General features: G+C 35.9%; 1 protein-coding gene across 1 annotated transcript; it reads left to right on the top strand.

Annotated features, from left to right (window-relative positions):
- The first annotated feature begins 935 nt into the window (after positions 1-935).
- Positions 936-13,920, top strand: LOC143619408 (12S seed storage protein CRD-like). Its single transcript, XM_077091348.1, has 3 exons — positions 936-1,151; positions 12,962-13,688; positions 13,767-13,920. The coding sequence occupies exons 1-3, from the start codon at positions 953-955 to the stop codon at positions 13,918-13,920; spliced, it is 1,080 nt and encodes a 359-aa protein (XP_076947463.1). The 5' UTR covers positions 936-952.
- The last annotated feature ends 2,439 nt before the right edge of the window (positions 13,921-16,359 follow it).

The following is a 16,359-nucleotide window of genomic DNA, read 5'->3' as shown; positions in this document are numbered from 1 at the left end:
TGGTTGTGACAGAAGATTCATGATGAACGAGCTAGGAAGGTTAAATCAGTCAGAGAACATCGTGACAGTGGGAGCACAGGTCGTTTTTCAGTTACAGTTTCAGGTCGACAGTGGATTAAGAAAACTAGTATTCCAGCTGTAAAAGTCTCTCAAGTAAATTACTTGCTAAATATGGAGAGTGTTTCTTCTCAGGATATCTCAGGATCCAGTAATTCTTTACAGTGGGAGCCGATAGGGACAGAGAACGGGACAGGGGCAGCTTTAGCCGTGACTGACGTGTTGGAGCTCCGGGGAGCTTCAACGGGCCTTCATGTTAATTGATGAGAAGACGGTGGCAATTAGAAGAAGTTTAATGTTTAGATTACAGAAGTATGATCTGGAGTGCTGATGAGAGTGCTCAAGGCCTCCGAGTGGGAGATTGTTGGGTTTCATAGGCCTTTTGGTGTAGGTCCGATTTATTATTTGAAGTCCAAAGGGCAGACGGGTATAGGGTGGTTAGACCGAAGCCCGGCCCGGTTTAGATTTCTTGCTTAATAGTTTTCTAACCCTAGTTCAATCTCTATATATACCGCTATGTACTTGTAGTTATATGTCACTCAATAAAGAATATCTAGTTGTTACCCATGGACGTAGGTCAGTTTAGACCAAACCACGTTAAATCCTCGTGTTCGTTATTGCTTTCTTATACATGTTCAGTTTCGTGTGTGTTTAATCCTACCATTGCCATCTTCTTCCCATTTTCCTTTGTATCGATCTTGACTTAATGAGGTTGGTACAAGCAATATAATATTTTAACTCCATTTGATTATTAAAGAACATTAAATTGCAATTATTATGACAAGGTCCAATTATCAACTTGCACGGTACTCTTATTCTATAAGTAGGCACCCAATTGGTCTTTGTGAATCATCTACTCCCTCTTTCTCTCTTAACATTTCTTTTTGGTCACAAGATGGATGCAAAATTGGTGGTTGAGAAGTACGATCAAACGTTATTTGAGGGTGATAGCGGTGGATATTATGTATGGTCAAATGCAAAAGTGCCATTGTTAAGTGACTTAAAACTCGGTACTGGAAGACTTGTGCTTCACCCTCTTGGCTTTACTCTTCCTCACTATGCCGATTGCAGTAAAATTGGCTTCGTTCTTGAAGGTACGTTGTTTTACTTCTTGGCACACATGAATAACATTATTGTGACCGTATATGTTGCATCTACTCGTCACAAGTACACCCTTTTAGGCAATATTTTTCTCACAAACTGTAGGTTTATTGATTTATGTGTCGGACCTAACTCTTACTTTGACATTCTCAACACTTACAATAAGATTTTTTTAGCATATCTCCATACACACACATACACACACTAATATATTGTAAACAATACATAAATTATAATTAGAGGTAGTAGCTGATACATATATGAGTAGTCGCATGACTATTTGTGTACGCTTAAAACAATAGATATAAATATATTATAAAGTTCTCATAGTTTTCACCATAACCAATGTTGTTGAGGATCGGGCTGGTCCGACCAGGATTCGGTCCACTGGTCGGTCCAGTTCTATGTAGTTCGCTCGTCTACCAGAGAACCGGCCTGCTCGAAATTGTTCGACTAGAAAACCGGACCGGTTGAAATGGCTTACTATGAAAAAAAATATTTTTTTGAAAATCTTTTTTTAACCCTTACCATTGTTTTTTTTTATCAAATTTTTTCGGCCTGCGCGTCCGGTTGAACCGATGAACTGGTTGCGCGTCCGGTTCGCTGCCCGATCCGGTTATGAAAACATTGACCATAACACATTTATAAACTTTCATACGCATAAGTTTTTAGCCAACACAGTTTTAGTAAAAGTTTTTTTTATCTTCCTACGGTACACAATATTTAACCTACACAATCTTGTTAAGAGAACAATTTTTAACAAAACAGTTCATAGTAATTTTTAGCCTAAATAATTTTGTATAGTACACTACTTTTTAACCTAGAAAGTTTGAACTTATTTCTTCTACTAAGAAAAGGATCAGATTAATATGAAGAATGGAGAAAATCTCTATAGATTGATTCTATATATACTGTGTAAATGTAAATTTATTCAAGTTTTCAACACACCAAAGAGTCTGAAATATACCTCATACATATTAAAACTTAAAAAACTAATTAAAAATATTTATAAAATTTCAACTATTGATTTATACCATTAAATCATACAGGTCTCAGATTTTTACCTCTTCATGCATATATAGTAGAAGCCTCCCTTAGGGGGGTGGGGGTGGTTTAAAAACCATCACTTGCTCCCACCAATACAAGTGTGTCACCTCACCCCACCACTTTCCATCACTAGTGATGGAATTTTGGTGGGGGTGGTGGTGTGGTGTGATGGAATTTTTTTTTTTTGATATTTTTTTATAACTTAAAAATTAAAAACAATAGTAAATTAAAAAAAAAAATAAAAGTTACATTAAACAATCTACTCATCGTCCGAATTCGGAAATTCCAAACCTAAAGAACCTACAAGTTCAACTAGATCATGTCTCAACCGATGGTGAATATCTTCGTTCCGCAAGTCTAATTGCACGTTCTCAGGAACGAGACTTGAGTAGGAGGATCCGGCACCCAATCTGGAGAAATTGCACGTCCGTCTTCTTTTATTAGCATATTGTGCAATATGATGCATGCATATTGTGCAATATGATGCATGCATATAACATGCTAGAGATCATGGGTTTTTTCATTGCACGAACCGGTCGACTAAGTATGCACTATCTACCCTTTAAGACACCGAAAGCTCTCTCGACATCTTTTCTTGCCGATTCTTGCAACTTCTTGAACGTCTTTTCCTTTACCTCGACAGGAAACGAAAAGGCTTTCACAAAAACAGACCATGCCGGGTAGATACCATCGACAAGAAAGTAACCACGTCTGTAATATCTCCCGTTGACAAAATACGGACAGAAGGGTGCGGTACCATCTGTCACGCTTTGAAACAACGGTGATGTGTATAGAACACTGATGTCGTTGTTTGAGCCAGGAACACCAAAATAAGAATGCCAAATCCATAAATCATTTGACGCAGCCGCTTCAAGTACGATAGTCGGTCGTTTGATATCACCCCTAACATACGCCCCTCGAAACTCCCGTGGACAATTCCTCCATTCGATATGTGTACAGTCGATGCTACCGAGCATCCCTGGAAAATGCCATCTAGCCTCATGCGCGGCGTAAAGACGTGTAATGTCGTGTCTTGTTGGTTTTCGTAGAAACTCTTTGCCATACAATTTAATAATCGCGTTACAAAAGAATTGCAAGCATTCACGTGAAGTTCTCTGAGACATTTGTAAGTATTCATCGAATTGATCGGGTGGGTTACCTGTCGCTAATTGACGAATAGCGGATGTGCATTTTTGAAGTGCCGTAAAACTTCGTTTGCCCCTCACGTCGTAAGATTCTTGAAACCATTCTTCGCTTGCTTCGACGTCCGCTACAATCTTTAAAAATAAAGATATCGGCAAACGAAACCGATCCCTGAACGTCTCGTCATTGTATTTCGGCTCCTCCACAAAATAGTCGTTCATTAGCACTTTGTGGGCATGTATACGATCACGATCCACCATTTTTTTCTTTGGACGGCTCGGGCCTTCAAGTTCGTTATATAACAACGGGAACCATTCAACAATGTCATCGTCCGAAGACAAAGAGCTATCGGTGTCTAGCGGAAACGAGTTGCTCGGAAAATCCATATTTTTTTGTTTTGAATTGAAGTGGTGAAGAAATAGGTTTTTTGTAGTAGAAGATTGAGAGTGTTTGAGTTGGATTTGATTTTGAGTTGGATTGAAATGGTTGTTAATTTATATTGTTAAAATTTGTTTTTTTAATTCCCCAACCCCAACGGTCATCCCCCTCCCCAACGTTCAAATTTCTTGGTATTCACCACGTGATGGCCATCACGACCGGACCACCATCACGCGTGATGGGGGACCGGCGGCGGTGTTCGTGAGGCCATCACGCGTGATGGCCGGTGTATAACGGACCACCCCCACTTCCCTTAGTCCCTTACCGTTGAAAATGTTGGGTTTCTATGGATATTTTAAACTTAGTTAACCATTTAACTAGTCACAATTAAGGCGGAAGCGTGATATAAACAAACTAAACATATGTATCCATGTGTATATATATGTATATATATTACAAGTTTATTGGAAATGTGTACATGAACAACCTAATTTATTCATGTTATAAGATTACCAATAATCTATATATTAGAAACCTGAAGCAAGGATCAAATGATACGGGAAAACTAAACTATCAAAAGCTATAAACACTTACATTCTTAACCTTTTAAGAGTGTAGTTGATGTTGAAGAAGATGATGATGTTGATGCTAGACTTTCAAAGGGAAAATCCTCAAACGGAAGATACCCCGAGCCTCCAACACACACCGAACTTTGTTAGGGAGCTTGAACACGAATAATCGAGACCCGAGCCTATTCCTTATGATCTTGGCCGAAAATCAAAACCAAGAAAGAAAGAAAGAGTTGTTCTTGCTTACTTGAAAGACTTAATTGTTACTTGTTTGAATATATATAATCTCATTCAAAAACAATCAAATCTTTTCATGTCATGTGTTAGGTTTTATTTTGGTCAAGTGAAGATTACTCAACCTCCACTACATCCATGACAAAATATTGACCAAAATTTTGGGGTGTGGGGCCCACCCAAAACCGGCCCCAAAAATATATATATTTATTTATTTTTTTTTATTTATTTTATACTTTATAAATTATATAAACACCCCATCTTTTATAAACCATTTTATAAAAGAACACATAGTTAAATAATCATTCCAATAATAATTATTTGAATAAATAAATTAACTAATTAATTTATTTAACACTTCAAGTAAGTATTCAGAAACCCGATTTTCTGAATGTATCGTGTTCTGTATTTGTCTCATAGATCTTATCTTAACAAATACATAATTGGTGTGTGTCTAACTCGTTATTGGGTATGACCCGACTTGGATCAAACACAACTAGCCACATTAACCTAATTATGTGTCTCGGGCATACGGTATTCCAACAATCTCCCACTTGCACGTGACTCATAAGAAGTTAATGCTAATGGTGAATACCGCCTAACAACAGGTCACCACCCTTAGTGTGCTTGACTAAGTGCCATTCAATAACATCATCCCCTTCAAGCCCATACTTGATATGATATAGGTAAGTCTTATCATTACATCCCTTTATTACTAGATGTCCTGTCAAATCGAAGAGACACAGAGTGATCATTCTCTCAATGATTTAACTTAACAGGCCTTAGACATCTAAACTCTCAACACATAAGAGGAACAAATCCCATCTTGACTGCATACATCCTCGTTGACATCTCATATGATATCTGAGCTCTTTCTTACACGTCATCGTGTTACCGAAATAACAAAGAAGAGAGTCAAGTTATCAGACTTGATGAAAAACCAGATCCAATATGCATCTCAGGTCAAAGGACACAATGATACTCGCCTTTACTCAAGGATTACTTATGATCAGTTGCACTAACTCCATGCAGTGATCCTTGAGAGCGGATCATGTCCAATATTTGTATCCCACAAATATCTATGAACCTTGGTGGCAAACCTATGCCCTATATTCATCACATGAATATCAACCAATCCGGGTTCATAATAGTCTTACCTTCATACTTGTTCCCACAAGCATGATCGACTACGGACGTTTAGAACAACATAAGTCATTCATGGATTAAACATGCAAATATAGAACATAACTCATTGAAAAATTAAAACATAATTAATTATCATGAGATACCCATTACATTTGTTCTTATACAAACACTAAACACAGATTAAATCCACTCACTAGAATACCGAAGTCCTAATGCACAAACATGACCCTCATGCTTTGGCCTATCGAGGAGCTTCGTGAGTGGGTCCGCAATATTTTGATCGGTATGAACTTTATGAATACATATCTTTCCTTTTTCAACTTCATCCCTTATGTAGTTGAATCTGCGCTCAATGTGCCTCGTTTTCTGATGAGCACGAGGCTCCTTGATCTGTGCAATTGCACCCTCATTGTCACATAATATCTCTAGGGGCTCCTGAATGGTATAGATAATCCCTAGATCCATGATGAACTTTTTCATCCATGCAGCCTCTTGGGCTGCCATTGAAGCGGCGATGTACTCAGATTCTGTAGTGGATAACGCGACAACATCCTGCTTCGAACTCTTCCAAGAAACAGCGCCTCCATTCAAAATGAAGACATATCCCGACTGTGACCGAGAATCATCTCGGTCAGTTTGGAAACTCGCATCCACGTAACCCTTTACGACGAGTTCCTCCTCACCAGACCCATATATTAAAAACATATCCTTAGTCCTTCTAAGGTATTTTAATATATTCTTGACAGCCATCCAATGACTGTCACCTGGGTTGTGCTGGTATCTACTCGTTATGCTTAAAGCATACGAGACGTCCGGTCTAGTGCACATCATTGCATACATGATAGATCCTATTGCCGAAGCATAAGGAACATGCTTCATCCTATCCTGCTCTTCCTTAGAGCTAGGACTTTGGGATGAGCTTAACACGGTTCCTCTAAGAATAGGTACCAAACCTTTCTTAGAGTTTTCCATCCTGAACCTTTTCAGGATTTTATCAATGTATGCACTTTGATTGAGTCCGATCAATTTCCTTTTTCTATCCCTATAGACCTTTATTCCCAAGATATATGTCGCTTCTCCAAGATCCTTAATTGAGAAACGACTACTTAACCACGCTTTAACGTTTTCCATACTTGGTATATCATTTCCAAATAAAAGTATATCATCGACATACAAAATAAGGAACATGATTATACTCCCACTAGCCCATTTATACACACACGCCTCATCACCGTTTTGGACGAAACCAAACGCTTTGATTTCTTCATTAAAACGATGATTCCACATCCGTGATGCTTGTTTCAACCCATAGATTGATTTCCTTAACTTACATACTTTATCAGGATTAGATGGATCGACAAAACCTTCAGGCTGAACCATATGGACATCTTCCTCAAGATATCCATTAAGAAAAGCGGTCTTGACATCCATTTGCCATATCTCATAATCAAAATGAGCTGCAATGGCAAATAATATCCTGATCGACTTAAGCATCGCGACCGGCGAGAAGGTTTCATCATAATCAATCCCTTGAGTTTGCGTGAAACCTTTTGCTACAAGTCGTGCTTTGTAAGTATCTAAATTTCCATGCATATCGGTCTTCTTCTTGAAGACCCACTTACATCCAACCATTTTGGAGTTAAGTGGACGATTAACCAATTCCCAAACTTGGTTATCGTGCATGGATTGCATCTCGGCGCTCATGGCTTCAAGCCACTTGTCACAATCAGGTTGTGACATAGCATCTTTGTAGGAGATCGGTTCATCCGAATCGACCAAGTAGCAATCATCCACGAGAAATCCATATTTCTTGGGAGGTCGACTAATCCTACTAGATCTGCGAGCAACGTGTGTATGATCAACCATTTGATCACCTTCAACATCCTCGTGTTGAAAACTAGTATCGACCAACTGTGTATCATCCAGTGATTCTTGAACCTCTTCAAGTTCCACTCTCTTTTCACTAGGTCCTTCCATAAGGAACTTAGTTTCTAAGAAGTATCCTTTGCGTGAAATAAACACTTTTTGTTCACTAGGATCATAGAATATATATCCTATATTATCCTTTGGGTATCCTATGAAGATACACCTGATGGATCGAGCCTCAAGCTTATTTGGGGTGTCACGTTTAACATAAACTATGCATCCCCATACCCTTAAATATGAAAAGGATGGAACCTTTTCATGCCACACTTCATAGGGTATTCGATCCACCTTTTTGGTCGGGGCCATATTCAAAATACGAGCCGCTGTAAGTAGCGCATATCCCCAAAATGATGGTGGTAGTGAGCTTCGTGCCATCATTGATCGAACCATGTCCAACAGTGTTCGATTCCTCCTCTCGGATACTCCGTTATGTTGAGGAGTACCAGGAGGAGTGAGCTGTGAAACAATTCCACAATCTCTAAGATGACTTTGAAAAGCATCACTTAGGTATTCGCCTCCTTTATCGGAGCGGAGTACCTTGATTGTTCGGTCGAGCTGATTTTGTACTTCATTTTGAAATTCCTTGAACATTTCAAAGGCTTCATATTTGTGTTTCATTAGATACACATACCCATATCGACTAAAATCGTCGGTAAAGGTAATGAAGTACCTTTCACTATTCCTACTAGTGGGCTTGAGAGGTCCGCATACATCCGTATGTATGATACCTAACAAGTCCTTAGCCCTTTCATTTGTACCTTTAAAAGGTTCTTTGGTCATCTTGCCTTGAATACAAGATTCACACTCATCAAACGAACCTAACTCATTTTTTTTCAAAAGACCATTCTTTTGGAGAGTATTTACACGATTCTTGTTTATGTGTCCAAGACGACAATGCCAAATGTAGGAATCACTCAAATCCTTTTTGAGTCTTTTAGTGGAAGTTTGATATAAGGAGCTATTTGAGGTATTGTCATGAACCAATTCATAAATACCGTTGTTTGGTACAGCTTTAAAATAAAAGATACCATTAGATGATACATGCATTTCTGATTTTACAAATTTAAAGTCAAAGTTACATTGTCTAAGAAGGTGCACGGAAATAATGTTCCTAGTCAAACTAGGAGCATACAAAACATTTCTCAAAACAACTTCCAAACCACTTGGAAGCGATAAAGTGAAGTCTCCTCTAGCGACCACGTGCACCCTTGCACCGTTGCCCATGAAAAGACTCACTTCGCCCTTCTTTAAGTCTTCATTCCTTTTGAACCCCTGCAACCAATTGCAAATATGAGTTCCACATCCGGTATCCAATACCCATGTGTTAGAAGAAATAAGATTTAGCTCAATATTAATCATAAAGACATTACCCGAGGCATGCCCCGCATTCCTCTTGTCTCTTAGCTCTTTTAGGTAGACCGGGCAATCGCGTTTCCAATGTCCGGTCTCCCCACAACCAAAACAAGGATCATCCTTATGACCCCTCGGTTCCACAACCTTTTGTTTCTTTGCCATAACCGGTGATTTGCCCTTACCCTTAAGATGCACAGGAGGACCCTTTCTTTTTGCTACCTTAGCCTTAGAATTGGGTTGAGATCGATTCTTGGATTTACCTTCATTGATCGCAAACACGGGTAAAACCTTTTTACCCATGCTCGCCTCGGCTGTTTTAAGCATTGAGTGAAGTTCTCCAATGTTTTTGTCCCACCCATTCATGTTATAATTTAATACGAAAGTGTCGAACCTTTTCGACAGGGAGTTAAGGATCAAATCCGTTGCTAACTCTTTTGAGATGGGACAATTGAGCTTGGCGAGGCGATCAATGTAACTTTTCATCTTAAGTACATAAGTTGAAACTGGTTGATTATCATCCATTCTACATGCATGCAAGGCTCGAACCGTTTCGAACCTCTCAACCCTCGATTGCTTAAGGAACATTTCCTTAAGTTGAGTAATCATGTCGTACGCATTATGGTTTTCGAAATCCTTTTGGATTTCGGGAACCATAGTCGCCAACATGAGGCATGACACTTGAATGGAATCTTCCGTGTGTTTGACCCAATTCATGTATTCGACCTCACTTCCCTCTTCCGGTTCATTGGGGATATGTGTTTCCAAAACATGATATAATTTTTCTTGTTTTAGAACAATCCTTAAATTTCGGAACCAATCCGAAAAGTTATTGTGGTTAAGACGGTCTTTAGCGAGAATAGATCGGAGAGATACATTTTGGACGTTAGGGATTATGTTGTCGTCGACGTGTGCGGCCATCTGCAGAATTTTAATTAAGTTCATTTTAGTGTTTTACATATTTTAATTATTAATACCCTTTTATATATACCAAATATAATTAATAATTAAAATCTAGAATCCAACGATAAACACGACTCTGGTTAGGTGACCTTTTTCCCATTGTCGGTTTATCAAGGTAGTTATTCATAACAATTGCAAACCCTTTTGCAACTTCTAGAGTTTATGGGACCGGTTCGAAATCATATTTCGTGTCGGCATGTTTATCCCATCAACACCTATTAGACCCCATGCTTGGGTGACCCTCTTCACATGGTTCTAATTTATGTCGTCCTACTTGTATCAACTTGTAATATCAACATACAAACGGTTAGGTGACCTTTTTCCCATTTATATGCCAATATTACCTCAACATATTAATTTACTCTACGCGGTTAGGTGACCTTTTTCCCACTAAGAGCTTACTAATATGTTAAGCGTTATACAAAAGGATGGTGTTTAACTTGTTATCTTTAATTTTAAAAGGGATTTTTAGTTTTAATAATTCTAGTTGTAAAACTTTAAATCATGTTCTAACATGCATTAAGTAACATGATAATTTTGAAACCATTTTCAAAATTCTAATTTATAATAAAACCATTTTATTATGGGCGTGAGACGGGTAGTTAATAAATCCATTTTATTAAACTACGTGTCACGTAATTACCGGTAATTATTAGAACCCGTTTTATGCTTTGTTAATTAATTCTATGTGACGAAGTTGATATCCTAATATATAGCAACCACATAATCAAACAATCAACTAACAAGCATACACAATTATACTAGACACGAGCCACTAAGTTAGACCACACTTGTTAGCCGAAACAAGTGTGTGTCTTAGGTCCGATCCTAAGGGACACATGACACATGGATGTTGTAGCTCCCACTCGATCCCACATCCAAAAACGTTGAGCATCTTCTTCAACCCCTTTTGTGATCCAATGGGCTTGTAATTTGGACCTTAGCTTCCAATTTTGCAACCTTCTTTAATTTTACAAAACAAATGTCCTAATACATTTTTCTATAAAATAAAGATATTGCAAATAATCTATTTATTACATACCCATATGAATAAATAATTACAAAATTGCCCCTAATTAATTATTACAAACCGAAACTTTGAATAATTAATCACAATCACAACAAACATCCATTTGGTCTACGGCTCGGTCTAGTTTTAACAAACATAACCCGTTATGTCTTAGGAACCCGTTCCAAAACCCCTTGACTTTATCGAGCCTAGCCCAACCCATTTTGGGCTTGACCCAATAACTTGATTATGAGCTTCGGCCCACATGTCCAAAACACATGGACTTCGGCCCAATGAAAGGTCTCATGGGCTTTGTTGGGTTTCTATGGATATTTTAAACTTAGTTAACCATTTAACTAGTCACAATTAAGGCGGAAGCGTGATATAAACAAACTAAACATATGTATCCATGTGTATATATATGTATATATATTACAAGTTTATTGGAAATGTGTACATGAACAACCTAATTTATTCATGTTATAAGATTACCAATAATCTATATATTAGAAACCCGAAGCAAGGATCAAATGATACGGGAAAACTAAACTATCAAAAGCTATAAACACTTACATTCTTAACCTTTTAAGAGTGTAGTTGATGTTGAAGAAGATGATGATGTTGATGCTAGACTTTCAAAGGGAAAATCCTCAAACGGAAGATACCCCGAGCCTCCAACACACACCGAACTTTGTTAGGGAGCTTGAACACGAATAATCGAGACCCGAGCCTCTTCCTTATGATCTTGGCCGAAAATCAAAACCAAGAAAGAAAGAAAGAGTTGTTCTTGCTTACTTGAAAGACTTAATTGTTACTTGTTTGAATATATATAATCTCATTAAAAAACAATCAAATCTTTTCATGTCATGTGTTAGGTTTTATTTTGGTCAAGTGAAGATTACTCAACCTCCACTACATCCATGACAAAATATTGACCAAAATTTTGGGGTGTGGGGCCCACCCAAAACCGGCCCCAAAAATATATATATTTATTTATTTTTTTTTATTTATTTTATACTTTATAAAATATATAAACACCCCATCTTTTATAAACCATTTTATAAAAGAACACATAGTTAAATAATCATTCCAATAATAATTATTTGAATAAATAAATTAACTAATTAATTTATTTAACACTTTCAAGTAAGTATTCAGAAACCCGATTTTCTGAATGTATCGTGTTCTGTATTTGTCTCATAGATCTTATCTTAACAAATACATAATTGGTGTGTGTCTAACTCGTTATTGGGTATGACCCGACTTGGATCAAACACAACTAGCCACATTAACCTAATTATGTGTCTCGGGCATACGGTATTCCAACAGAAAATACATGTGTTACAATCAATTTCTATAATAAGTGGTATAATGAAGGTCTTCTATATATAGCCAATTTACAAAATAGGGAAAATCGCATATAATAGTAACCAACTTTCAAAAGTGTTCCAATTAGGTCACTAATGCATATTTTTCCCAAATCAAGTCAGTAAATCTTCAAATTATGTCTCACCGATTTTTTTGTGCGTTAAAAAAGAAATGGAGATAAGATGTGGAGGTCGGAATTTGCAATATATGTAGCCAAATTTAAAAAATTTTAAAAAACATTAATTATATTAAAATTTAAAAAAATAAAATAAAATTCACATCGCCACTCACCGTCAAGTTCAAAAAAAAGATAAAAAGATTTTCTATATGAAACAAAAATGAAAAAGGCTAAAAATCATGTTAAAACCTTTAATTTAATCAAACATGAAAGTTGAGTGACTTAATTGGAACACTTTTTAAAGTTGAGTGACCTAATTAGAACACTTTTAAAAGTTGGTTACTATTCTATGAAATTGCCTATATGAAATTTTCATTTAACAAAACATGGTGTCTAAAGTAGTGAATCAGTAAGCATATAAATGAGATTTAAAAGAAAAAAATGGTCAAAGATCCAAAAAGCCCTCTAATACGCAGTTCAAATAGTTTACTTATGTCACTATATGCGCCATTATTCTTTGATTAATATGAGTCGTTCAACATGAACGTATAGGTACTGTCACAATTGGTTTGATCTCAGCTAATAGTTCAGAGGAAAAGGTATTGATAGCCAAGAAAGGGGATGCAGTTCCAACTTTAGCAGGGCTGGCTTCCTGGTGGTTTAACGCGGGTGATATAGATGCAGTCATTATCTACTTGGGTGAGAGCAGCAAAGCCATAGTCCCTGGCCAATTCACATACTTTCTTCCCTCAGGACCCCTTGGATATCTAGCTGGATTTCAGTCTGATTTTGTTAGTAAAATCTTTGGTCTGGACGAAACCGAGTCAGAAAATCTTATATATAGCCAGCAAGGTCTAATGGTCACTCTACTTGATCAAGGAATCAAATTCCCAGAACCAAGTAATGATACCAAAGGTGTATCATACGCCACCATTGATGATCAATCGGACGCGGTTGTTGTGAATTGTGGTGGATTTGTCAATGACTTGACAGAAAAGAACTTGCCTGTGCTTAGCGAGCTTGGTCTAAGTGCAAGATTTGTGAAGTTGGAGGGTAATGCTATGCTGACACCGAGTTATGTAGCCGATGGTTCGGTCCATATTTGTTATGTCTGCAAGGGAAGTGGTCAGATTAAGATTGTGGGTGGCTTTCAAGGAACGCCAGCATTGGACAGTAAAGTTGAAGAAGGTGACTTGTTCATTGTTCCTCAATACTATGAGCTTGCTTATATTGCAGATGACTCTGGACTGGAAGTTTTCTCTGTCATAACTAGTTCAAAGTAAGTCAAAATGAATTTTTAATTTGTCTAAAAAATTGAAATTTGTATGATTGAAAAATAAGTTTGCTTATTTTGCAGGGCTTTGTTTGGACAACTGGCTGGAAACACGTCGATATGGAAGGCAATGTCTTCGGGGGTTGTACAAGCAACTTTGAATGTTACTCAAGAATTTGCACAACAATTCAAGTCCATAAATGAAACAAACCTCATTATTGTCCCTCCAAGTACTTAACTATCAAGGGTGTTTGTCTTTGATTTGTGAGCATTCAATAAGGCGACGTCCAAGAAAAGAAATAAAATTCTTTAAAATGTATTTTAATATCTGGTTTTTTAAGTAACTGTTCTTGTTAAATTTATTAAGATAATTGACTACTTTATTTGAATGAACAGCCAAAGTTTTATTTTTTTCTCCACGTTTTTTTTTTTTTTGCCTTTTGTGAGGCTTTAACACTAATCTTTACTAGTAACATCAACACCTTTACCATCACACAACAACGGGTGAGGCTTAAAATAATTGATTACTAGTTTAAGGATGTACTGATTATAATTATGAAAATAATCCTCAATCTTTTGTATCCCAAGAAAATCAGCCAAGAAAATTTATGTTTATACAGAGTGTCGTGGGCGACAAATTCTCAAATTTGGGGCGATATGTGGCGACGGGGGGGGGGGGGGGGGTGGCATGCATTTGTCGCCTTGGTTTGTTTCTGGTTTAATATTGTTATATTAAATGTGTGTAATATATATATATATATATATATCTACCTATATTCTAATAAAGTAAAATAATTGTGGACACTTGTCATCTTTTGGTTAACTCTCATAATTCTTTTCCTTCCAAAACTAAAATTTTAATTGGCACTAGATCAATAATTATTTACTTTCATTTTACATCTATATTATATTTATACATTTTTATAAAAATAAATATTAACATATTATTTTACTATATAATTCAAAATACTTGATAAAATCCAAAAATCAACAAACCATGTTTGTCAAATATTTAAAAGAATATAATTTAAATTGTTATCATTAACATATTGTACTATGTATATTGTAGAAAATTGTAAAGAAAACAAAACTCGAATATGCTTTCATTTTACAACGTAAATTTTTAATCATTAAATTATAAATATATGTTTAAAAGTCGATCCATTTTTTAAAATCAATCTATCTATCTATCTATTGTTGTTGTAAATTGTCATATAAATTTATAAATTATAAATATATGCTTTAATCTATCCATTTATTTTTCAGTAAATTTAGTAAACTATGTATATGCTAAACTGTAAGGGTAACATATACCAATCACTTTCAGACATAACAAAGTTTATCATATTTAATTTCTTAGTTTTTTTTATCAAAGGTTGTTTCGGGTTTTTTGTGGAACCTAAATTTAATTATGGGTCAAAAGTTGGTAAATTATAGATTGTTTGGTACAAGTTAATTATATTTAGATCAAAATTTGTTACGGAAAATCTAAGTATTTTTAAAAGTTTGAGAATGCAAATAGATTTATTGTCAAATTTGTTACGGATTTAAAGTATTGACTTGAAAATGTCAAACGGATGAACGTTAGAATTTTAAATATAATTCGAGTTTCAAATTTATTTTCAATGGCATTTTTAGAAATAATCAAAAGGTTCCGGATTTCGCAAATTGACTATTTTCCCTCGACTATTAAAATTTAAGAAAATATTGCGAACAAGTTCGACATACCACCCCTAGACCTATCAATGTTTCTAACTTTTATCAAATTTGAAATATTTGTATAAGCATTAACTTTTCGTTCAATGGTGATCAGCATATTGTATGAGAAGCATATCATGAAAACTATGCTCAAATGAAGCAAAATGTTCACAAAATTGAATGGGTTAACATATTATTTTTTATGTTGTCGTTATAACAAAGTCGAAAAGCCCCTGAAACTTATCAAAATACTTTTCATGGTGTAGCTCAGAAAAATATAGTTCTTGAAGAACATTCGTCGTTACAATTTAATGTTCTACTTTCCTTCGATAGATGGTAAATTAATAAGTATATCAATAAAGGTAACGCTCATTCTGCATTTAGGCTGAGTGGTTAAAATTACTATTGCATGACAAGTCTTATTCCCGAAATTGATTGATGATCAAGATTCTTTCAGTTATACATATATGACACTCAGAATTCAATTTTCAATAGAAAGAGTGTTCTCGGGTACGTTTTTGCACGTGCATTTAAAAAAATCATTTTGTGATATAAATAAAATCAATTTATGTACACATGCTATAGATACAAACATAGATGTAATACATTTTTCATATACGTTATGTAATTATTTGCTTTACTTGTAATGTTATAATTTGAATCACCCCGTGTGTGACACGGGCTCTAAAACTAATATATATATATACACACACACACATATAGGAGAGATTCAAATGAGAACCCCTTTGAGTTTTAAAACTCGAAAGAACTCAGTGTAATGATTTTTTTTTTTAATTTTTTTTACACATGCGTAATATATGTATGTTACATACACGTAAAAGATTACAAAATTTTTTACGCACCGAGTCGACTTTTTACACACGTGTAACGGACGTAAAAGTTAGTGTAACCAATTACATCTTTATTCTCTCTCCTACTTTGACTTTTTTGCCATATTTAATCTCAACAACATATTCCA

Source organism: Bidens hawaiensis, unplaced genomic scaffold (assembly GCF_021521415.1).
Source record: "Bidens hawaiensis isolate Kalapana, Puna unplaced genomic scaffold, B.hawaiensis_p1.1 tig00002438_1, whole genome shotgun sequence".
Lineage (NCBI taxonomy): Eukaryota > Viridiplantae > Streptophyta > Magnoliopsida > Asterales > Asteraceae > Bidens > Bidens hawaiensis.
This window is presented reverse-complemented; position numbering and strand designations above follow the sequence as displayed.